The 26,250-nt window shown below is 39.8% G+C and overlaps 1 protein-coding gene across 7 annotated transcripts in view; it reads left to right on the top strand.

Annotated features, from left to right (window-relative positions):
• MARCHF1 (membrane associated ring-CH-type finger 1) overlaps positions 1-26,250 on the top strand; it is a 117,832-nt gene that overhangs the window by 17,976 nt on the left and 73,606 nt on the right. The window contains exon 2 of one of the 7 annotated variants that reach the window (XM_053402932.1): positions 6,650-6,923. The exons of 3 other annotated variants lie outside the window; for them this stretch is intronic. Coding sequence is in view for 2 of the 4 variants with exons in the window: in XM_053402930.1 (XP_053258905.1) it covers positions 8,831-8,855 (25 nt within the window). In the remaining 2 variants the exon portion in view is untranslated. Of the gene's footprint in view, positions 1-6,649; positions 6,924-8,343; positions 8,445-8,528; positions 8,856-26,250 lie in introns of those variants that run through there. 3 more of the 7 variants (XM_053402934.1, XM_053402930.1, XM_053402936.1) reach the window with 3 other exon arrangements.

The raw sequence follows: 26,250 nt of genomic DNA on the forward strand, positions 1-26,250 counted from the left end.
AGCTCTACTAAGCAGTAGTTTTCCTCCATTGCTGTCTTTTGTGTAAGAAACAAGAAGTACGGCTTCACTATTGCAGGTGAAATCCAGTGTTGTCATCCTGCTTGTAGGTTTTGATCAACAGCTTTTGATCCAGTGGAGTTATCTGCTAACAGAAGAGGAGGGGAGGTAATTTTCTGCCATTCCCCTTTATCCCTCCAGCACCTTTCACATTGTTTCAAAGGGTTTCTCATCCCCCTAGACACAGAGTTTGGACCACGGAGCTGGAGTACAAAGTGGAATTGGACAAAACCATTTCCCTTTTACCTATATTTGTCGATGCTTACACTGGGAACAAAAGCTATTATCTGAAGTGCTGCTAGAGCATGAATTTTCGTTGAATAGGAGAGGGAGTTGAATTGCTTCTTTATACCATATTACAATTTAATCTGTCCTGCTTATAGGATTTCACCCGCAATGGTGAAGCCATACTTCTTGCTTCTTACACAAAAGAGTTCCTATCTGAGCATGTTGGTCATATCCCTTAAACATCAGGCCCGTTAGATTCATGATAATTTATTTAATAGGACCTTGCCAGTTTTTATGTCCTGAAGTACCTGCTACTCATAACTTAGATAAGATTGCTCAACTTTTTTTCTGGTAGGACTCTTGACAAGTCCGTAGTCTTAACAAGTACGTATATGTTAAATCCAGTAGATAAAGCATCTATCATCATTGCATCACCATGTTAGGAAAAAAATGACACCTGTTGAGTTATAGCTTGTTGCATAGTTTTTAAAGGCACATAAATTTGTCAGAAGTGTTCGTAAGCCTGATCTCTCATGCTTCTTAACTAATAGAGAATAGACAGGACTGGCAAATGTGGGATCTTTCAGAACCATGTTCTTTATTGAAATTAGCCCTAAAACTGGAATACAATTACAGTGTAATGTTTGGGGAAGAGTAAGAGCAGAATCTTTAGTAATAAATAATTGAAAGCAAAGGCCACAAATTAATTAGCTCATTACAATGTAAGAAAGAATTATGCATCTTTCTGGATCTCCTACTGCTCACATATGTTGCTTTGGTAACAGCAAGTTAATAAGAGGAGCTCTCATTTTCTGCTTATTAGATCAGTTCTAAAATAACGTAATCATTGCAACAGCACTCTCATGATCCAGACAAGTATGTCTGTATTGCTTATTATTATTATTATTATTTATTAGCTTAAAAGCTACAGTCCTATTTCACTTCGCTGGAAGTAAATCCCATTGAACTCAATGTAATTTAGTTCTGATTAGATAGGAATAGGATTGTGCTGTGTTGCTCACCTTCCTGGCATGGTACATACAGAGGTCCACAAATTTGCATGGGGATTACGTTTCAGGGATTGTGCCTAAAGCCAAAACCACATGTAGTCAAAACACATTGGGTTCAGTGGTGGGTGGGATTGCCAATATCATTTTCCCCAAACCCCACCCCTTTCCATCCCCTTTTTATTTATTGCCACATGCATAAAGCTGAATGCACACAAGCTAAATGTGTGTAAGTAACAGACTTATTGTACTTCAGTGCAGCTTATTAATCATGGATATATTCCGCCGCCCTAAAAAATGCTCCAAATAAAGCATAAATTAAGATATGCTTTTGTGTGTGTGTGTGTGAAATTCCATCTGATAATTTTTCTGGATTATATGCTTTGCATGTCTGATATTCCAAAACAAATGCTGCCAGACTTAGCAGAAGCTAGGCCTTTCATCTGCGTCTTTCTAAGACAGATCAGGAGAGTGACATAGTGCAGATTGTGTAGTTTGATGCTGCACCCCATCTGCTATGCACGTGGTATTTCATATCAACAATACTGGCCTTACCTGTCAGGCTTTGGGGGATCAGATCCCTCCCATGGTGGCAGCCCAGAATCAGAGAAACGATAAAAGTTCTTACCAAGCAATTTGTTCAGTAATTCACAGAGAATGACAAAGGAATGCAGCCTTCCCTAATAATGGCATTGCTCCAACACCCCTACGTCTCCCCTATTTGACGTCACTCCAACGGTGATTTATCTGAGCTTTCTGCCTCTCAGCTTTCTATTCTAATACCCTCAATGCCCACCTGGTCATATGAGGGGAGGGGGTCAGGAATGTTTTTCCAGGACACTGAGTCTGCCAGCTGTTGCTCCCCTGGTGCAGTGGCAGAGGAAGCCTCTCCAGCACCTGGTCAGGGCGAACTGCCCGACTGCACACATGAGCCCTCGGCCACCCTACAGCTGGGGGGGAGGCAGTGGGTAGACAGCGCACAGCCCCGCAGTGAGTGCCGCCCACCATTTTGTCACCCCCCCTCAGGGTGACACCCGGGTCGGACTGCATCCCCGCACCCCCTTCCTACGCCCCTGCCCTGCTTCTTCTTCTTCCTGCTGTTCCTCTTGCAATATTTCCCAGCTTCTGCTCTCTGCAGCCTCTGAACTATGCCTTTCTTCAAACCACTGTTCTAAATCTATACTGCCCTCCTGTCCCCGGGAAGGTTCAGGAGAAGAGGGGAGGTCCCCACCATTCCTCCTAAGTCCAGTCCCTGACATTACCAAAGCTAAAACACCACAATGGACAAAATTTTGATGTGTGCCTTGAATATACCTTTGCAGAAATATATGGTGAGTCTGCTTCCACAAAGGAGTGGTGCAGATAGGCAGGGCTTATACTGTCCTTAGGCCAATTGGACAGCCACCAAGGGCTCAGACCTCACAGGGGTGCAGTACTGACCTTTGAGGGACACAGTTTTTATGCAGATTAATTTTTGTTATATGTTACACTTTTCTGATAAGTACTTTTTTCTCTCTGCCTGAATCTTCCAACACTCAGCTTGATTAAGTCCATGAGTTCTATAGTGTTGTGAGAGAGAAGGAAGCAGCTTTTTTCTATTCATTTTCTCCCATGCTATACATAATTTTATAAACTTGGCACTTCTTGCCTTTTGTAAACTTTTTTTTAAAAGTCACAAATGCTGTTTATATATGGACTGGGTGTATGATAAAATACAAATTTGATAGGTGAAGGGGGTAATCAAACCTGATAGGTAGTTAGAATGTCCATACAGAACCACAGATGGTCCAATGAAAGAAGGCTTACTAGGTGAGGGTCCAAACAAGGGTAAGAACATGATTGGTCGGAGTTTCTAGATGGGGGAGAGAAAAGCTCTGTTAGCTGTAGATCAGTTGTTGGTTGGGGAAGCATAGAGAAAAGAATAAGCCTGGTTATCTGAGAGAAACCCGCTGGAAGAAAACCTGGAGCTGGTAGCAAAGCAGAGCAACAACACGTGTGTCATCCATTAGGCAACAGAGTCCAGTGCAAGATGGCTTCAAGTAGCAGGGTGACCAGAAAGTGAATTCAAGGCAGTAGTCCTTGAAATATCTGAACTGTACTAGAAGTTAAAACAGCAGGAGGAGCTGGAAGCAGAGGAAAACTGCTGTACAGCATCTGTTTCTGGTTGTGAGTGAGTGGTGGGGGGTGAATGAAGGGCAGGGAAATTAGCTGGAAGGAAAAGCTATTGAGAGCTTATTTGGCTAGGGAAGACTCTTAAAAATTACTAACTGTAATTGAGCACATTAGCTCTGGTTAGTTTAGAACCGTAAACTTTACCACTTGATTTTGTAATGCAAATAATTTGCTAAATAAACATACCAGTTTTTACGTTTCTAGAATGGCAAAGTAAATTGCAACATTCTTCCTTTCCTTTTAATTGTTTCATAGTATTATATAGTATTTGTTATGCTGTCTCTCCCCCCTCTTCATATGTCATTTCCTTGTCTTTCCTTTCCTTTCCCCCTCTTTTGTAGTTCACTTCTTTCTTTCTTTTTCATGAGAACCAAGAATGTTTGATGTATAATGGCTTTTGCCACATATTGTCAAAGCATAATATTATTATTTTTAAATAATAATAATAATAATAATAATAATAATAATAATAATAATAAAGGAACATAGGTGGGATTAACTGCATTGTAACATCACAAAGGCTCACTGAACTTAAATAAGTTTACTGCTAAGTAGATGTCTACTTCTAAATAGGCATCAATTGATATATATTTTTGTCAAAACAACACATTTCCAGTATAAATCTTGAAATTTAAAAGTTGGAAAGTTTGGGCTTTATAGTAATGTTTTCATAAATTGATGGTGGTGTTCCACTTGCAGTCTGTTTTTATCCTTTTATGAGCTACCCAAGTCAGTAGTGTAGCAATTGCTAATATAACAATAGTTTCCAAGATAAAATGCTGATTAGATTCAGTTCTGCTTTGATTATGAGAAAACAAAATTTTGAAATGAAGAACAGTTCTGTGGAATTAATTAGAAATGGAGAACAGTATAACACATAAATCTGGTGCTAATTTCAGGAGGTTATTTTTAATACTGGCATGCTCATCACTACCAGCAGCATGTGGGGGAGGGACATTGCTCCTCTTCTCCCCCTCAACAAGCAAACAAATGTATAAATGTATTTTGCAGGGAACAAGTTATTCTTTAAAAGGAGATGCTATTATAATTGGTTTGTGCAGTAACCTGTTTCCAGGAAATTAGATTACACATAATTATCACGGGAGGTGAAGCAACTCTTTATCCCCATTAGTATACTAATATAATACGCATTCTAATATCATCTCACAGTAGGGCTAATTTTGTTCCCTTTGAGACATAGAGACACCTGGTATTGCTTTTGCCTGCTTAAATGCCCCGAGGAGATGCTGCTTACTTTGGTGACAGGAGCGGAATTCATGTCACTTTCTCTCTGCTGCTGTTACGAGCAATTATAATTACCTATTGGTTTATGCTGTTGTTGTGCATTTTGGGAAATAGCATATTATGATTTTCTTAAGTGTTTTATGAGATTAGCAAAATGAGTAGTGAAACTTGAACTTCAGTTATGTTCTTTAAACTGAAAGTGGGGTTGTTTTCTAGACTCAGGTGAAGTAATGGGTTGTGCTTCAGTGTCACAAACCTCAGTGTCACCTGACCACCTCTTTTCCATGATACTGCAAATTCTGATTAAAATATTTCTCTGGAATTGCCTGCAGCAACCAGATCTAAATATTCCAAAGCACTATGAGGATAAAACCACTTGCATCCACTGAGACCTTGACTCCACTGTTATAGCAGATGAATCTAGAGAGGTATCCCGAGCACTCTTTAGTCCTGTTATTTTGGACGAGTTTCTCCCAAGTTTTCCTGCCTAGCTTCTTCTTCCTTGCTAGGTCTGAACCAACAAGAAGAGAAAATGAGATAGAAAAACTGGGAAGAGTGTTTTGCTGGGTGGGATCAGCAGCTGGCAAGGAAGGCTTAAAAAAAAGCAACGTAAAGAAAAGAAAGCAAGTCTTGTCTTGCAGTATAAAGGTAAAGGTAAAGGGACCCTTGACTGCTAGGTCCAGTCGTGGACGACTCTGGGGTTGTGGTGCTCATCTCGCTTTATTGGCCGAGGGAGCCGGAGTACAGCTTCTGGGTCATGTGGCCAGGATGACTAAGCCGCTTCTGGCGAACCAGAGCAGCGCACGGAAATGCCATTTACCTTCCCTCTGCAGCGGTACCTATTTATCTACTTGCACTGCGTGCTTTTGAACTGCTAGGTTGGCAGGAGCAGGGACCTTCTGATCAGCAAGTCCTAGGCTCTGTGGTTTAACCTGCATCCTGTCTTGCAATATAGTGAACCACTGAACCAGCCCTCCCGCACTGAATAAATCTCTTTCTGTCCCAAAGCCATGAAAGACCCTCCACCAGCCCACCTCTAATTTTAGCACACACTCTATCTTGAAATTTCATCACAGTTGATTGATAAACAACTGATATAAATCTTTTTACTATAAAGGGTCACATTGGTCTCTCCCCTGTTATATAATTCATTAGATCAACTCAGATGAATGTTGCTTGAAGAATTAAAGACTTCTAACAAAATGTAAAGTTGTGTTTGTGTGATTCAGATTAAATCACTTCAAAGGAGACAGTGCCACAGTGGGACAAGATTAAACTGCTTACATTAATACATTTTGGAACAGTCTTCTGAAATCTCTGCACTACAGTTACAGAATAAAGGACTGTTTTACATATATAGTGATAAGGACCAGCTGCTTTATAAAGGTTTTTTTTTTTCATCTTCTACATTGCTTGAAGAGCAAAAAGAAATACATTTCAGAGAGCATGTTATTTGCATAAGCATAAAATCAGTAACTAATAGTGTCTTTGTAGCATATACTATTGAGTTCAAGCAATCTCTGGTTCTATCAAATTTAAATTTAGATTTATAGATACTGCAATATAAAGATACATAAACTAATGGCTGAAATATCAGAATGCTATAATTAAAATTGGCTAGCTATTAAAAACTTCTGCTTCTTTATGACAATAGTCATGCCCATTTTCGTATACCTATGTTTCTTTATTCCTGGTTTTTTTAAAAAATTATTCCTGTTTGTTGTTTTGTTTTTGCTTACCAAGCTTTCTGTTGTCTCCTGTTTTAGTTTATGTGTAGACCTCTTCCTGCCTGGGCTTAATTTTGGCCCTCTAGACTGCCTTTGTCCACAAGACTTAAAAATATGTTCATGTATACTAAGCTAATCATGCCCACCCTGGCTCCACCCTCTCTGCTGCCACTTGCACACTAGAATTTTTCCTATCTCTCCTCTTTCCTGCAGCTCCTGCAAAATCTGCTCCAGAGGGTTGGAGGACATATTGACAGCTCACAGGGCTAGGAAGGAGATGTCCTGTTGTGCAAGTGGAACTGGATGTATGCAGCATTGGATACAACCCAATTAAATACAGTTAATAACACAATTAAAAGGAACAGGAACCGCATCAACAGAAACCACAATGACAGGAAAATAATTAAAATAAGCCAAATGCCTGGCAAAATAGGAAAGAGTGCCAGCTGGAATTTCATAACCTTGGCCGTACATAACAGCTAAACAGGTTTCTGAATGCAAAGAAAGACATAATACATGGATAGATTCATTGGAGAGAAGATGGTCCTTCAAATAGTCTAGTCCTTATCTTTTCACTATAACATATTACCCCTCCTTTCCTGATTAGTGAAAGATTCAGGGAATTTTGGAAAAGAGTTTTATGCTTTTGGAGGGTTTGAAATATTGTGACAAATATATACACAGTCACACATGTGCTTATGTGTTCATTATAATATTAATTCCCCAGTCTACAATCATGTTTTTCCGAGGGTGGCTTACAAATATCAATAAAATGCAATCCAGAAAAAATGCAACATTAAAACTGCATACTAACTTTTTATTGAAAAAAGTAGCATAAAGCATGTTCTCCTTCATGGAGAGCACGTGTTGTGGTGGGGGCCGCCAGGACACTCCAAAGTTGGGGGCGGGCTAATTGATCGTTGGCCACTGATGCGATTGGGGCTTCCCTTGTTGTTGGAAAGAAGTTAATGTTGCCATTTGTTGATTGACAGCTAGAAATGCTAAAACTCCTTGCACGAGGCTAGGGCTTCCTCTTTTCGCCCCTGCATCGGATTGCCCGTCCCCCCCTCCCTAGAATTAGGGTTGTTCGCTTTGACCTTGCTATGCCTGTCATGGGGTCGTCTGCTCTTGGGGCAGGGGCCCGGTAGGAATTTTGTCCATCTGGCTGATTGGCTGGGGCCATTTGGTTTTTGCCTACTGCGTAGCAAATCGTCACAACCTGTAAGGTTGCGGTTAGGCATTGGTTTATGGTTTGGTTGGTTGAGGGGCATGGATTGGCTGTGCCTTCCCCTCTAATGCTACTGCTGCAAGGGATTCCGTTAAAGGAATCGGGGGCTAACTATTGCTTATCCACTCTGTCAAGGGGGCTCGGGCCATAGCAATGAGCTCCTGGTTGCATTTGGGGAGGGCTGAGGGCAGGTTTTCTGCTCCGTCGCTACCCCCAAATGTATTCCCCTTTTCTGACTTTCGCATCGTGCGGAATGTCAGTCTGTCCCCCATGGTGGGGGCAGATAGTCGCAACCAATGCCTAAGCAACCACTCACATTTTTGTATTAAAGTTGTGGCCAAAATTATGCCAAAAAACCGTAAACAAAAAATTCCGTGTGAGGAGGAGGAGGAGTTTGGACTTGATATCCCGCCTTTCACTCCCTCTAAGGTGTCTCAAAGCGGTTAACAATCTCCTTTCCCTTTCTTCCTCACAACAAACACTCTGTGATGTCAGTGAGGCTGAGAGACTTCAGAGAAGTGTGACTAGCCCAAGGTCACCCATCAGCTGCATGTGGAGGAGCGGGGAATCGAACCCGGTTCACCCGATTATGAATCCACCGCTCTTAACCACTACACCACGCTGGCTCTTTTTATAAATGAGTTATTGGGGTGGCCCTGGGGACCTCGACACTCAACACCATTCTGGAGGGAGTGCAACTATTAAAAGGCCTGGAAGGTTTTCCATCTGTTTAATGGAGTTACACATACCCCAACCACACACAGTGTTTTACTTATGAATGTAAGTAGTTACATTCTTACATATGAATATACATGCATACATACATGAATACATACATACATACATACATATGAAGATGCACCTGCAAGAATCGTTTCTGCAAGCCTTCTTACTTTTATGTAGAGAATTCAGTTTGCATAAATGCTCTTTTTAAAAGGTCAAAATGTGTGCAAACAAATAAATTATGTTTTCCCACTAACCCACATGCTTGGGACAATGTAATTTCTTATGTGCTTAAGTGCAAAACCAGATGAGACTGTGAGTCATCTGTGATTAGTCCTACAAGTGCTTGTTTGGAAATAGGGTTGGTTTTTGTTCCAAGGAGGAAATGGCAGAAGAATAGTTATTGCCTTGGTAGATTTATTTATGCTCTGTTCTCTCAATTCATGTTGTTGTATCTCATGACTCAAGGTAGGTAACATAAATAAATACAGATACAATATATATTATATTTTAGTTTTATAATGACACCTACTGAGTTGTAATATTTTTCTTCCTTTTATAAATGTAGATATTGCTCTTAAATAATATAAAGTTCTAAGTGTTCTGCTTAATAAATCCTATCCTGAGTTTCAGGTAGGGGTTTTCTGCCCAAGAGTCTGTCAATAATGGGTGATAACCAGTGTTTGCTTTGTGCAGACTCATTGAAATCAGCGGACAGGTTCGGTACATATATATCAGATATCTCCCAGTGAATCTTGAATCCTAAACAGAGCATTATCTGAAGGAAGAAGAAGGTATATCCTTTTCCTGTTTAAGCTCATATCATTCTTTCTAAACTCTGTTAAAGCACTTTATTCTTAAAGAAGATGTGGGTGATTTTGGGATAATTTGTAGGATATGATTGAAATGGTGATAGCTACAGCATTTTATAAAACTTTTTTCTAAAGTCATCAGCTGTATTCTCCTAGGTGTGAAACCTTAATACCTTTGACATACATGCCTTTTAAATTCCTTGGACAGCAGATTTTATTACTGAGTGAGTGCATGCTGAGGCTCAGTAAGATAGAATTTCCTAATTAGTCAGGATATGATATTTGAGCAATACAAGATCATTTTTTAATGTCTTCCAGGTTTTCAGGTTTTTAGAAATTATCACTTGCGTGCCAAGGCCCCGTGACCCACAGTTCCCTGGTTATTAATGAGCACACAGACACAAGTATTTAGGTGTATGTGATCAAATAAGCCACAACTTTATTGGTTACAGATGTGAGAGGTTTGTCTTAGGCATTAGGTGAAGCCAAGCTATATACCGACTCCCGCGCGTCTGCAGAGAGTCCACCTAAGGGTAAACCACCAATAGGAGGAGCCTTATGACTTACATCAAATAGGGGCATCCCAAGGGTCCCCGTTGCTGTTGTGGCATGGCCCCAGCCCATGCCTGGGCATCGGACAGAATCTACATGCCCAGATCTCTTTAACAGGATGAGGAGGGGCAGGCGGAGGCTACAACCTCCCCTCCAGCCAAACAAAGGCTTACCCAATGCCTAACCTCTCAAAGTTGTGGCGATTACTACAAGGTAGGCGAATACCAAATGGCTGGTGCCAATTTGCCAAGTGGAAAAATTCCTACCTGGCCCCAACAATATGGTGGCTGACATTTGTCCACAGCATGGCCGTGTCATAGCAAAGCTTAAAAAGAGGGTGGGTGGGTGGGTTGGGAGATCCGGTTAAAGGGCAAGAGTGAAGAGACCTCACAGCTTCACTGTGGTTAAATTTCCCACGGCCACACCCTTTGATGATACCGATTGGCCAGCAGGGCCACACAGGATGTGGACCCGCCCAGCACCAGTCAGCACAAGAGGGGCATCAACTCCCTGCCCCCATGCCGGATCACTGCAAGAACCTGGATGCCTGGCCGCAACACCACCCATTGCGAAAGGTGAGCGGACTTAGATACAGAAACCCTAGTGTCATCTATTCTATGTAAAATTGCACAAATAACACCATACTAATTTAAACAGAAAAGCAGGCTTCATTATAGCTCAGGTAGTGTCAAAATAAGATTGTTATTTGCTTAAATAAATATTGCATATAGCTAAGGCAGGACTAAGAACTGCAGCAGGCTTCCTAACTAATTATGGCTTATGGTTGATTGAAGAGTGCAACCTACATGTCCACACTGATCAATTTTCAGCTTGCACCATTTAAATATTTATGAAAATCTGCCAAATAATCTCAGAGTCCAAGCTGCATCTGTTGAAAACAGGCCACTTTAGTACCTGCTTTGTTATATCAATTAGATAAGGCACCTCTTCTGCATTGTGCCAATTCAGGATGCAGGGTTTTGTTTTTGTTTTTTGTTTTCTTCTAAAATATGGAGTAGCATACAGTGTAACATCCCTCTCCAACTTACGTTTTGAAATGGTATAGACCAGAGACAGGTTTGGTTCCTTATCTTCTATTTGTGAGAAGTTACACAAGGGAAAAATGAGCAAGATGGATATGATAACAGGTTATAAGTTATACATGGTGTAGAGCAGTCTTCACCAACCTGTGCCTTGCAGATGTTTCTCTAGATGTTTTGAATTACAACTCTGCTGCCTGAAGCTGATGAGAGTTCAAGTCCCAAACATCTGAAACCCAAAACACCCCTTTCACATGCCCTTGTGAAAAGGGTTGCCAGATCTAAAAGACCCACCTTTGATGCATGGCAGATATAATTTCCAGGTAAAGGAAATGATTTCCTGGAACAGCTAGAGGGCTTTCAATGCAAGAACAAATAAACAAGGGTGGTTTGCACATTACACTAAACCATTGTTAACATTAACCATAGTTAAAGCTGAGGCATCTGGAAGATGATAATTTAAACCTTTGTTTCTAACACCACAAAATAATTAAAAGCACAAATGAGAGCAGCCAAGTCTTCAAAGCAGCTTGAATTTTTTGTTGCTCTTCACTTGTGGCTCTGTAGCTTTTGGCTGGTGACAGCTCCCTTAAGCATAGTTAAGAAGGAGGTCCAGGTTCACAATAACATGAAGCTCTGGTAAACATTAACTGAAGTTGATAAAAACAACTACAAACCTTGGTTAACAAGCGTTCTTTAACCATAGTTAATAAATCATAGTTAAGCTGCTGGGTTCACAAATATTGCTAAACTATGGTTTTGCTTTTTGTGCAAACCACATCACTGTTTTCTCCCATTCCCCACATAAGGGGACAATACAGTGGTACTTCTGGTTACAAACTTAATTCCTTCCAGAAGTCTGTTCTTAACCTTAAACCATTCTTAACCTGAGGTACCACTTTAGCTAATGGGGCCTTGTGCTGCCACCGCACAATTTCTGTTCTCATCCTGAGGTAAAGTTCTTAACCCGAGGTACTACTTCCGGGTTAGCAAAGTGTGTAACCCGAGGTGTTTGTAACCCGAGGTGTCTGTAACCTGAGGTACCATTGTACCCCCAAAAAATGCAGAATGTTTAAAGTCTTCTATCATCACCTGTTGAACAAATTTCACATCTGTCCTTTAGATAAAATTGCTATTAGCTGCTCTTTCCAGATTGCTTAAGGTGCTGCCACCCAGTACTGTTTCAGCAGCTCTGTCTTAAAGGATATTATTTAATCTGAGCCATGTGCAGAATCGTCTGCATATATACTCAGAAGTAACTTACCTTTTTGACCTTGGAACAACAAGTAAGGCATCCAAATATCTGTTGTAACATTAGCTGCAGAACTAAATAAATTATGTACTCAGGAAAGGTTTAGGATAGTTAATCTTGCATGAAAGGTTCTATATCCTGATTCTAATCTTTGGGATTCCCCCCCTTCTTGTGCTAATAAAATGTCTAGATGGTCTAGTTCTGCAACAAAAAGGGTAAGGATAAATAAGAGTTTTCACAAAAAAATAAACCGGGATATTAATTACATTTTTATGCTTTGTCTTTATCCTCAGGGCAGCATACCTTGTTACCCTGTTAACAGATCTGCTTGTGTGCCATTTCACAATCACAACTGGGATATGGAGGTCTGACAGGGATTGGCTGTTTTAAGATAATCATTCTGCCTGTCAAAGTAGTGGTCCTGAAGGGACGGCTGACCCCAAACATGGGCCTTCTGTATCTTGTATTCCCTTGGGTTCCTTTAAGCCCTCCTTGTTAAAAATAGAAAGAGGGTAAAACAACAACAACTTCCCTCTTGGGAGATGCCAGCTAGTACCTCTTGAAAAAGGATGCCTTACTAATCTGAAATAGAAATGTAATAAACCTGCTCAAGAATCAGGGGTATAGGAACCAATGAGATCTAATCAAAGCATTGCAGGAGTTGGAGTGTATGAAAAAGAGCAGTGTGAAGCAGCCTTCTGGTGGGGTTTCAAAAAGCTGAACAACTTGGGGGTATGAATGACTGTCCATGCTGAAATTTTTAAATTTCAGTCCATGTTTAGAATTCTCAAGGGAAGCATAGTATTAGTAGTAGTAGTAGTAGTAGTAGTAGTAGTAGTAATAATAATAATAATAATAATAATAATAATAATAATAATAATGAATAATGAATGATTTGTTTTAATCAAAGCAGGATAAATTTTCCGGAAGGAATCCATCTACTCACAAGGGATGATTAATGGCTGGATTTAAGGTATCTTTTGAATAATACGTAGCACTGGACTCTGAGGATTTAATTAAGCAAATTCAATCAATTCCTGTTTTTGTCTGGTCACCTACTGCTGTCAGCAATGGCTTCACCATGTTGGGGAGGCTTGCTGTCTGTTTACCACATTAGTACTTTCCTTTCTCCCAGCATAGCCAAAATGCACACACCATCTTGGGGCATGAGCAGAATTCCTGTAGAAGTGAGCTAATTGGTACCGCTCTCCCTTTGTTCTCAGGAGATGCACTCTGATGAGAAATAAAGTTAGACTAAGGTTACTCAGCTTTGCGGCTGAGTGGTGATTTGAACTCAAGTCTTTCCAGTCTAGATCAGGTTATTGCAATATGCCACCTGCTGGCAGTAGTGCGCCCACCAGTACCTCCTATGGCACTGATCAGGAGTGTACCAAAGGGTGGGGCAGGTTGGCCCCCACCGAAGCCAAGGGGCATGTTTGTAAAAATCATGTCTCCTCACTCTGGCTTAGAGTACCTAGGAGTCTGCCTGCCTGTCTGCACACTCCACTAGCTCCTCTTCCACTGCTCTGGATGGTTTCACGAAGCTCTTGTAAAAGGCCAGGAGTCATCTTCACCTGCTGAACAGCAGCCTGAAGGGGAAGAAGGCAGAGTGACTCCACCTGCAGCTGATCAGCCTTCACAGAGGAGAAGGCACTGATGAGAACCAGCTGGCTCTGGCCTTATTAAGCAGAGCTCTCAGCAGCAGTCAGATGCTGGTAACAACACCTGCAGTTCTTTCCCCTGCCTTGCTGTTTCTTGCTGGGTCCTTAACTCTGGCCTGGACCCTTGACTCTGTGACTATCTGGATTCCCTGATGTCTGGACTAGACCCTTGACTCTGCAATCATTTGGATTTCCTGACCTCTGGACTGTTGGACTTCATATGTGAATTCTGCTCTCAGGCAAGTGTTGCTGGGAGACTTGTAGTCCCTGCTTGCTCAGCAATGGGACTTGGATGGGGCTACAACAGTCCAAGTTTGTCAACAGCTACTTTGGGTTTCAAACCATAGGTTCAGTCTTTTTGGAGCCCTTCAATTTCTCTTTGGTCTGCCCTTTGGTTGTGGATCAGACTCGTACTCTAGTCCCAAAGCGGTCTCTTTAAGATACAACTCTAGGAACACATCTACTTTCTGAGTGGCGCACAGGGAATTCTCTCATCGTTTTTCCTCTTGCTGCCTCTGGACCAATCCACTTCATCCCCTGCCCCATATTCCAAATCAAAGTCCTGCCACAAGTCTTTATCTGGGGACACCTTCTTAAAGATCAGCTGACCCAGTCCACCCAAACTGGTGGCCAGGAATTCCTCTCTGCTTACTCCCTGTATCTCTCAAACACTTCATGGCCCCAAGCAAAGGCAGGTAACCATTTCAGTAACTTGCCCCCAAAACTTAGAATGGGGAGGTGTTTAGAGGCACTTCTCCCTATGACAGGAGCATTCAAATCAATTAGAGTTGTTGTTTGGGATGGCTGCCTATTTTGAAGATAGTACTATTCCTTCTGTATATATATTTTAACCTTCTCTGTGTTTGAAAGATTAAGAGTTGAAAAGCGAGGAAAATATCCTAGCCAGCAGATTGTCTTTCAGTGACATTGGCTAATGTTTCACATTTGACTGAGGAACCCAGGAAGTTAATTCATACAAGCAAGGATACATGATAATCAGCTCATAGGATGAATATGGGTGTGTGTGAAGTATTCTTCAGGTCATGAGAGTAGTACAGAATATTGGTCACCTGGGATTAGTCTCTCTCCTAAGTCAGGTGCTTGCAATTCAAGGACTCTTCTTATAAACATATGCAAATTGCTTTATGATAGAAATTGTGTGTCAAAATTTTTCTCGTTAAGTAGAGGGCCAACAATCAGTAAGCAGCATTAAACACTTCAATTCCTGGTTTAAATATTTAAACACTTGTTTTGCAGATAAGCAATGCATTCTGTACGGTTTGTCTCACACAACGATGTATTTTAGATTCAACTAAAAGTATAGGGACTGGACTCCATCACTACCAAAAAACAAGGATGTTTTATTTATGTGTTGTACCAGTTTATACTTTGACCTTAGCTAAATTAATTATGGACCTCATATCTAGATGGTGAAGTAAGGCCGCTTGGAATTCCCCAGTTGAAGTTGCAGGGACTTGCTTATGAAAAACCTTCCTTGAGGATCAGGCTGACCAAGAGTTGGAGCCACCACAAGGTGCCCCATAGTGCAACCATTGTTTTCCCCATCTCCTTCCCCAAAACATGCTTTGTGCTTCCCCAAATTGGCTGGGGTGGGTCCTTGAGATAGCCCTCAGAAGAGTGCATGGGGGAAGGAGAGAGAAGATTGTTCTGTCTGACAGGCAGAAATGCTCGCACTGATGGAACTGATCATAATAACACAACGTTTAATTCCTCCCACATTGTTTCATGTACCTGTTAGCTGAAGTCTTAGGACTTTTCCTATAATATGCAGAATCATGTGTGATGGAGAACTTGGTGGACTGTGGGATTATGAGACACTTCTCTGGGTCAGAGGCCGATAATTGAGAGTATGGAGCCATTTCCGCATTTGTAAGTTTTTCCAAAAAAAGGGGGGGGCAGAATCTGAACTTTCTACTTAATCCTCTCAGCTGCCATCCCACCTACACAATCAGTGTTGCCATAATCATAGCTCTGTTTGAGTGTTCTTAATCACACATGATTGACAACATGTGAGGGAGGGCTGAATCTGCAGTCCCGCATCCCTGGCTCCATATGCTTTTGGTGAAAATCTGAAGGAGGAAAGCCAGGAAGGCATGTAGACCCTTACTGCAACCTCTAAGTGTGGGTGGCAGGGGGGCAGGGCTGCTGGGGGTGGGAGAGTGGAGCTGGAAGCTGTGGCCCTGACCTCTCCTTCATGTGATACTGATGTTGGATGTGTATTCAGATGTTCCTATTGAAAAGGCCTTTTCTGTGATTGTGCTCTAACTGTGGCAATACTCTCCCCAGGGAGGCTCACCTTGTACCTACCTTGATGTCACTTTTCCACCAGGAAAATAACTTTTTTGGGGTAGGTGGGTGTTAATTTAGTGTTTCCTCCCTGCTGGTGATTTCATGGTGTTCATTTCCTAGGTTTTCTTCTTTTAGCATGTTGCTTTTAAAATGCTGCTCTATTTGTTTTTCAGTCTTTGTTACATTTTGATATTTTCCTGTAAGAAATGTTTGAAAAGGCAGAGCAGAAATATTTGCCCTTCTCGACATTTTGTACCAATAAGGAGAAACATAAACATCCCACTATAGTTCCAGAACTGTCTTTCACATTGTGAAACTTCAAAAGGCAAGGACTCGGTATAATTTAAATACATTATTTGCTATAATGTTTTACAGATAATAAAAGGTATATCTTTGCACTCAAACTAGCATATGATCCGGTCGAGGCTGAAAGGGGATAAGACTATGCCATCACACTCCATGTATAGCCTGTTCCTTCCATATCTAAATTCCATTTAAAATGTAGATGGTATTTTTAAAAACTTCTTTTAGATCTGCCATTTATGTATATGCCACATGAAGTTTGAAGTTCACAATCATTGCTCACAGAATGAAATGGCAGATGGTGGAGTCTAAATTTTTCAGGATAAATGGATTTTAGTTATTGAACCTCTTACAGGTGATTATTGTGGTAGGCCGGTAATTACCTGTGACCGACTATATAACTAGTATCCATTACATAAGTAAACTATAAAGGGATTTTCTCTATTCTTATAAATAACTATGTAATGTTCGTTTCTAGGGGGGTAACTGTGTTAGCTTGTTATCAACACATTGCAGTTGAGAATATTTTTAAACAGCATTTGCAAGAAAAGGATTATTAGAGGAGAAAATAGGCCCTTTAATGAATTAGAAGGGGAAAGAGCTTAATGAGATTATAATAGCTGAGGTTTTCAAGTTGTTATTTTAAATTGATCTTTAATTAGAGGGGGGAAATAGTATGGACAATTTGAACATAATTAAGATCTTGTAACTTTAGTTTCTATTTAAAAGCACGCTGAAGCAAACCATAGAAAAACTGGCTAGGAATGACCCAACCATGTATAGGTCTCTCAGCACCTTCTAGTGTTGCAGTTTAGTGTGCTGTTAACATTTTTGTCCATTGTTTTCTCACTAAACAATGGAAAAATTGAGAAGGTCAGAGGGTTGAAAGCGGCAAGTACAGCAGCTGTCGGAAAGGAATACCTGAAGCAGTCTTTACAACCACTGAAATAAGTGTTGAAAGCTGAACCCTCCCCCTTTTCAAATAAAAATAGCATTTTTACTACACTCACACTCTGAAACTGGGTAAAGGGAATGCTGTTCAGATTTCTTAAAAAGCAGAACATGATGTAAATAGAACTGAAGGCATTCTTAATGAGGTGAGAAGTGCAATGAATCTCTGTAATTTATTATGTCACATCAATAATAAACCGGTCCTTTTCTTAACCAAGCGCAATTCAAAGTTCTGTCTTTAAAGCGCTTGCCATTAAAGCCCTGCACAGCATGAGACCAGGATACTTGCCTGCCTTCACACCAGCTTGTCCATGCAGTGTGAATTGTGACCATCATCTGAGGTCCTCCTCTGTGGTGGCCCTGCCATCAGAAATTGAGGCAGGTGATGGCTGAGAAGAGCGTTTTAGGTCTTGCCTCAGTTGGTAGTATTCTGTGTATGCAATGCCCTTCACTGGGAGGCTGACAGTGACCCAGCACCTATGTTCTATCTTTTTTTAATGTCAAGCCTTTATTTTCCATGACTTTTTTATGTTTTACTAACTGTGTTTTTATTGCTGCCAGTTTTTATCCAAAGTTTATACTTTCTCATTTTGTTATTACCTTGTAATACCTGTTTGTTTGTTTGTTTGTTTGTTTGTTTGTTTGTTTGTTTTGTTTGTTTGTTTTACTGTGCAAGCTCTTATACAAGTATTTGAGGAACAGTACTGCCTAGGATTTAGCATAATTTCACCCCTAGACCTTTCAGGAGCATCATCCTGTCTTTCTGTGTGTACGAATATCAGAGCCCTGTGTGGGAGAATATCAGGATCCATGGGGACAGCTATCTTACTCTTCTTTCTCTGAGAATGCTCTCTGGCCTAGGCTCTTATCAGCTGTGTGTGTAAAATATTTACACAATTGCTCTTAGGAGCATTCAGGCTCTCATTTGCGTGCTCTCTCTCTCTCTCTCTTGCACCTTGATGTGAAAAGCAGTCAATTTAACAACTTCACAAAAAGGGGCGAAAATAGTCTAGGTTTCACAGTACTGTATATGAACTTCTATTCATTGTACATGTGGGTCTGCTTTATGGAGGTTTAAATATGTATGCATGTACTGTACTGTATTTGAAAAAATCTCCCTTTTGCTTTGGTAGTAACACATGAGACATACTGAAATATATAAAGGAAACTTAGGTTAAGTCCTTAAACCTTTAACTTTGACAGGATGTCCATTAAGATATTTTCTTCAGAATAGTTTGTTCCCTGCACCATGTATTTAACCTTGTTTGGTTTTAAAAGGGGGTTCTTTTATTCCCATGACTCGCCCATGCTTCATACTTGCAGACTGTTCATCATATACCATTTTTTCCCTGCAACAGTTGTTAATGTAAACCTTTGGGGGTTTTCCTCCTTCTTTTTGGCAATCAGCATCCATGCTGTTTTCAAGAGATTTCCTAGCTACACCTTATGATCCTCCTTTTGTCCTTTTCTCTAGCTCTCCAATTAATCATTGCCTAAATGATTTCCACCTTTCCCCTCCCCGGAATTAATGCATAACTTTCCAGTACCACCAAAAATACACTGTCTGCATTTGTGGCATAATACAGTTTGATACTTTTTTTGTATCTTACAGGATATATCACACCATTTATATATCATTTTATAAACATTTTCTTTCTTGCATCGTTGGGAAATATTGTAATTTCACAATTATTGTAATTCCAAAATATTTTACTTTTAGATATTCTCCCCAAAGCCTGTTAATAGTGTATTCCAGGTTAATAGTGTATTTCAGCTTTTTTACTATGAATTTTTATTTTCCATCTAATTGTTCAAAGCAATAAACAAAAGACAGGCATCCGCTTAGTTCTCTCCAAATACTTTTCACCTTTCTTTGAGGAAGTTTCTGTAAAGTTCTTGTTTCTGCTGTTTTAAATTAACTAATGGCAAGTTTCAATAACAAATATTTAACATTTGTTAATGAAAACCAATTATTTTGGACTCCTACAAGTCAAAGAATTAGGACTTCTGTCAAGCTGTCTGAAATAAAAGCTGCACTTGTATTTGATTCTAGATCATTCATTTCCTAGTAATTCTCTGAACTTAAAAGTTGTTGAATAAATACATGCTGTATGGCATTAGCTAAACTGCTACAGAGAACAGGGATCAAAGGGGTAATTTTCTCTTGAAGTAAATATAGTGGGAATTAGTGACAGATGAGTTCTAAAAATAGAATGGAGTAATTTTGTGTGTGGAGGTGGAGACTAGTTATGTCCTGACATAATATTGAATTTTATAGGAATCTATAAACTTGCTTTCTGTACTATCATGCTGTTGCTACAGAAATGTCATCATATTGTTAATTGGGTGGAGATAACAAAGATGAAATACTTGGGTGATACCCAATGTTAGTCATACTCAGGAACAGACTCTGTATGACTTACTGGGATGTCACCCATTACTAATACCACACACCAGGATTATAGCCAAAATAGAGCCAGTGAAAAATGAGGAGACATCAGCATGATTGGGAGAACCCAAAAGGTTGCAGAGTTGGTAAACCACAAAGATCAGCCCAATGAGGATGCTAAGCAGCATGTAATATAGAACAAGAGTTGTAAAACAAAAAAATGAATGTGAGACGATGAAGAAAAGTGTAAAGTCCTGCTTGGAAGCAATGCCTGGCTGGTACCCTGAATAGGAAAACTCCTTTTAGGAGGGGAGATACACTGCACACACATTCTTTAAAATGTTAGGGTAAACTGGTCAGCTCACACTTAAAATAAGAGTGATTTCTTGAGTGTGTGGCAGATTGGTTGCTTCTCCTACTCCCCTCACCAAACCTTGTGGCTTTCCCCCCTTCCCCTCATGTACTGCCAGTGGCATTAGTGGCAGACTGAGAAAACAGGTTTGGGTACACTCACCCTGGATATAGACTGCAACTGTTTGGTGCAGACCCTTTTGTCCAATACAGTGGTACTTCGGGTTACAGACGCTTCAGGTTACAGACTCCACTAACCCAGAAATAGTACCTCGGGTTAAGAACTTTGCTTCAGGATGAGAACAGAAATTGTGCTCTGGTGGCGCGACAGCAGTGAGAGGCCCCATTAGCTAAAGTGGTACCTCAGGTTAAGAACAGTTTCAGGCTAAGAACGGACCTCCGGAACGAATTAAGTTCTTAACCCGAGGTACCACTGTACTCTTTCAGTTTATTTAATATGCCTTCCCTGTGTCAAATTTCCCTCTTGTTTACCAAGCTCACCATATTGCTGTTCCTCAAGATTGGAAAGGGCCTAGGGTGACAGTGACAGACCACACTCTTTGCACACAGAAGGTGCTAGATTCAATCGTTGGCATGTCTGGGTGTGCCTGGGAAAAGCTGCTTTCTGAAACCCGGGAAGGCTGTGGACATTTCTGAGCTAGATGGACCAATGGTCTGACTGTTATAAGGCAGATTCCTATGTTCCTTTCATATTCTCAAGGAAAGTAGCCATTTGTAGGCCTTCAATACAATCTGGCAAGATAAAAACATGACCACTGATAGCCGTAGCAAGACCAGGAACTGAAAAAAGCATACAATGTAGGTCATTATTATTGTTTTTGCATTTTATAAAACAAACTAGGGAATACAGCTGTCTTCCCCTTTCATGAAACCATTGTCTCTGGATAGGTTGTCTTCCTTTTCAGCCCTCTTTGCTAATACAACTGTAACAGACTGCACTAAGTTGGTAAGTACTGGTGTTGGGCATGAGCTACATGTCTGTGTATGAGAGGACTAGCAGTCCTCGGCTCTTTCCTTTTATGGCACATATTCTTCCTTTGCCCTTCAAAGGTACTGAATAACTACCCTGAGAGACAATGTGTGTGTGGGGGGGGAGCACACACATCTCTCAGGACCCTGATCCAATTATATCTGCATTTATTTATTTAGATTATCTTTGACCTACAGGCTCATTGTTCACATCGTCCCAGTTAGCCATTGCAACTGGTTCACATGGCTGGCATTTTAACTTTTTGCAATGTACTCTTGAGTTGTGCTTTCCTTAAGGCCGGTTTGGAAACTGCACCTAGTTTTTTGAAAAACTTTCTTATAAATAAAATAGAGTATTGTTAGCACATAGGAGCTCAGATACCTCCCCCACTACCATTCTAGTCCTGGGCATTTTTTTTTTTTTTAATAATAATTTTTTATTACAGATTTTTATAACAACACAAACATATAACAAATACATAAACAAACAAAAAACACAATCAAAACAAAAAACATGTACCATTTCATATCTTAGTTTCTTACACCTTTCTTCCCCGACTTCCTCATGCCTCCCTTCCCTGTATTCCAAGTTCTTATCAATTACTCAGCAAATCTTCCCTTATTTTAATAAAAATTCAAGCTAATCTTCCTTATTCTCCTTGTCTTAACCATTACTAATAGTAACCATTTACTTTCCAATCCAACATCATTCTAACTCTCATTAATTTTGTAGTATTTCTTTAAATAGTCCTTAAACTTTTTCCAATCTTCTTGCGCTGCTTCTCTTCCCTGGTTTCGGATTCTGCTCGTCATTTCTGCCAAGCCCATGTAGTCTATCACCTTCATCTGCCATTCTTCCAGTGTGGGTAAATCTTGCGTCTTCCAGTACTTCGCAATGAGTATTCTAGCTGCTGTTGTGGCATACATGAAAAAAGTTGTATCTATCTTTAACACCCCTTGGCCGACAATACCCAAGAGAAAGGCCTCTGGTTTCTTGGTGAAAGTATATTTAAATACCTTTTTAAGTTCATTATAGATCATTTCCCAGAATGCCTTAATCTTCGGGCACGTCCACCAAAGGTGAAAGAATGTACCTTCCTTTTCTTTACATTTCCAACATTTATTATCAGGCAAATGGTAAATCTTTGCAAGCTTGACTGGGGTTATGTACCACCTATAGATCATTTTCATAATATTTTCTCTTAAGGCATTGCATGCCGTAAATTTCATCCCGGTGGTCCACAACTTTTCCCAGTCAGCAAACATGATATTATGACCCATGTCCTGAGCCCATTTAATCATACTTGATTTAACCGTTTCATCCTGTGTATTCCATTTCAGCAGCAAATTATACATTTTTGACAAATTTCTAGTACTGGGTTCTAACAGTTCTGTCTCCAATTTTGATTTTTCCACCTGGAAGCCAATTTTACTGTCCATTTTAAACACTTCATTTATTTGATGATAATGCAACCAATCTCTCACCTTCCCTTTTAATTTCTCAAAACTCTGCAATCTCAATTTGTCCCCTTCCTTTTCCAAGATTTCCCAGTATCTTGGCCACTTTGACTCCATATTAGACTTTTTAACAGCCTTTGCTTCCATTGGCGATAGCCACCTTGGAGTTTTGTTTTCCAGCAAGTCTTTATATCTGACCCAGACATTTAATAGTGCTTTTCTGACAATATGGTTTTTAAAACTTTTATGTGCTTTAACCTTGTCATACCACAGATATGCATGCCACCCAAAAATATTGTTAAAACCTTCCAAATCCAAAATGTCTGTGTTTTCAAGAAGCAGCCATTCTTTCAGCCAGCAGAAAGCTGCCGCTTCATAGTACAGTTTGAAGTCTGGCAGGGCAAACCCCCCTCTTTCCTTTGAATCCGTTAATATCTTAAATTTAATTCTGGGCTTTTTGCCCTGCCAGACAAATTTAGATATGTCTTTTTGCCACTTCTTGAAACAGTCCATTTTATCCATTATTTGCAATGCTTGAAACAAAAACAACATTCTTGGCAATACATTCATCTTTATGACTGCAATTCGACCTAACAAGGAAAGCTTTAAATTTGACCAAATCTCCAAGTCTTTTTTCACTTCTGTCCAAGTTTTTTCATAATTCTCTTTAAATAAATTCACATTCTTAGCTGTCATGTTTATACCCAAGTATTTCACTTTTTTAACCACAGTCAACCCTGTCTCATTCTGAACTAGTCCTGGGCATTTTTGTCCATCTTTGCTAATGTGTTTCATAACTCACAAAATTCCTTCGTTCTGTTGCTGTTAGGAATCCTGCCAAGAAAGAGGAATAAGTCGTTCAATATATGTGTGGGGAAATCTTTGTGTTTCATTTCCTTTTGTTTAATGCAATTTGTGTGTCTTATTAAGGAATCAGACAGCATCAACTTTTGACTTAAAAGTGTCTCAAATCGTTTCTTGTTGAGATATTTAATTTACATGGCATTAATAAAAGAGAGCTGCCTTTTATAGATGAAACAAATGTTAATTTTAATACATCAGACTGTAATTTGTATTAATTTTCTTTAAATTTTACATCTCCCTTGAGTTATTAAAAATATTGGTTTGAACCCAAGTGTAGTTTCCAGGGACAAATCAAGGGACAAAATGCTTGTGTCACTCACCACATTCCAGCACAGCTGTAGCCAGGAACAGCCATATACAAGATTGGGGAGCCTATATGAACATATGATATTGACTGTATGGATTTATTGGCTTGGTGTTCTTAGACTCAGTTGGTCACAGTAATTTCAAATAATCTCGTGTATATGAATATTAGCTCAAGTAAGATCATGTTAATTTCTGTGGGAGTGCAACACAGTTTAAAATTACAGAATTGCAGTGTTCCCCCACTGCATCAGAATATGCACATTATCTAAGTATGCAAGAATGTACAACTAGTTATTATGCTTGTTTTCTATTGTAATTTGTCAAAAGTGGCCAACTCTCAAACCCAATGACATATTGCTGTGTGTTATAATGATCCCTGAGCGCTGCTGTCTTGATTTTCATCTGTGATCAGACCCTGACTGAGCAGTTTGACAACAGAAGTATGCAAGGGATGCAAAAAATTTATATTCACAGGTTGAATAGGCAGCATATTTTCCAAAGCATAATGACTCCTTAAGCCTCTAGAGGTGCCTGATTCTTTGCATGAATTTGTTAAGGGGGACCAATCAGTCTAGTTGGCAGCCTTCAGCTTTGGAACAGCATTTCCAATTGTTTCCAAAAATTTGGCAGAGGACAAAACATTTTACCTAGAATGAATGTCAAGATTAATGGGCTGTGTAAAAACTTGGTGAGTTGTCATTATAGGCAGGAACCTAGAGGACAACTAAGTGGAATTCCTTTAAGAGAAACTGCTAGCCACCCAACAAACCAACCCTGAAATTTTGGGAAGCTTCAGAAATCTTGTAGTGCCTTATGTGGGTGGTGCAGTGGTGACGAGGGTCTGATAAAAGCCACATTGCCACTATCTCCAAAGGCGATGTTTTGAATTACAGCCATTTTCTTCCTCATTGTCATATACCATAGTATTCATATCGGTCATCATTTTTCTCCTGATACGTATTTCGTTGAGTTAATGGCTGTTTTGGCAAGTATCACTTAATGTGAATGTGTACTTCTGCAATGAAGGATTTTCTATGAGACATTGTGCATTTTCTATGTAATATACCAGTTCATAGAATCCTTTTGTTCAAGGGTCTCTTGAAGTCTTCTAGAAGACTTATACATTTCAGAAGGCTTGGTGTGAGTGACAGATAGCATAGTACACAGTGCATATCTGGACCTGGAATGTCTGAAAGGTCCGTTTTAGTAACAGCACTGCTACCTCTGTACTGGATCTGATTTGAATCAAAAGTTTTGTGTTAACTGTCATAAGCATTGCTTTTATTATTCAACATAAATTGTGGCTATATGCTTGAATTCTACTAAAAAATATGGAGTGTACGTTTTGGTGATAATTACTCTTGGAAAGTTTAATTAAGCAAGATGCATATAAGACAATGAGAGAGCACGGCTTTCCATACTAGGAGGTTTATGGTAGGTTACCTTCATGAATGCTGATTTTTGAATTAGTGAAATGTTCATTAAATCAAAATGGTGGAAATGTGTGTGGTTATAACAGTGGAGTGGACAGCAGGAGAGTAACTGCAAGTCCCACCTGCCTTATTGCAGGTCAGAACAAAAGCTGGTGAGGCAAACTATTCAGGAAGTCTTTTAAATATCAGATTCATCATATTCAGCATAGGGATTTTCAATAAAAGAATAACAAAGTAGACGGATATGTGACATCCACAACTGCACCTATTTGCTACAGTGACTTTGTATACATTAGTTTTAAGTGAAAAGGAAATTCATTTTCAGACTTTAAAGTATTAGGTAATAGGTAATAAACCTGTTCTCGCCATCTGAAATAAGCTAAAAAATCAGTACATGTGATATGTAACTGATGTAATTAAATGAACTGATATTTTGAATTATTTTCAATTTTATATCCTCCTACTAACTGGGAAGGAAACTTTGCTTGTTCTAAGTGAGCCTACTTACAATTATGCATGTTTAGGATCACATGCAATGTCTTTTCCTTTTCCTTTTCCTTTTTAAAAAAGCATAAGATATTACTGTTGGAGTTGTACCATTTCTAACAGGGTATGATCCAGAATACAGCTGTGAAGTACACTTTTGGTTACATGTTTCATAAATCTGGAGTCTTAAGGCAGTTGATCTGGGATTTTTTTTATCTGAACATTTTAAAATTTAGTAACATAAACTTGGATGTAATGGGGTTAATTCTGGAAAATGTGGAATATATTTTCAGTTGAAGAAGTTTTGTTATTAGAATGTAATATTTTTCCATGTGTGGTCTTTGATCTGCTGGTGGTACATGACATTTTGAACCTGAAAAAAGCATTCATTAATGCATGTAATGTAATATTGGGTGCACAATTCTCTCAGTGTATATGCATTTTAGTAATTTTCTGTATGTTTCCTATGAAATCTCAGTCCTAAAAACATTGGGTTGGATCCAGATTTAGAGTAATCCCACTTAATCCAGGGGTGGGGCACCTCAGGCCTGGAGCTCAATGTGTCTCTCCAGACTTCTCTCTCTGGCTATCAGTATCTTCTGTCGACCAAGCAACCCCTCTGCATCACACCCCTTGCTGACCCTGCCCCATGCCCTCCTCAAGTGCTGTTCCCTTGATGAAATGTGCTCTTGAATTGTGATGATT

The sequence above is a fragment of the Podarcis raffonei genome, chromosome 9 (assembly GCF_027172205.1).
Source record: "Podarcis raffonei isolate rPodRaf1 chromosome 9, rPodRaf1.pri, whole genome shotgun sequence".
NCBI lineage: Eukaryota > Metazoa > Chordata > Lepidosauria > Squamata > Lacertidae > Podarcis > Podarcis raffonei.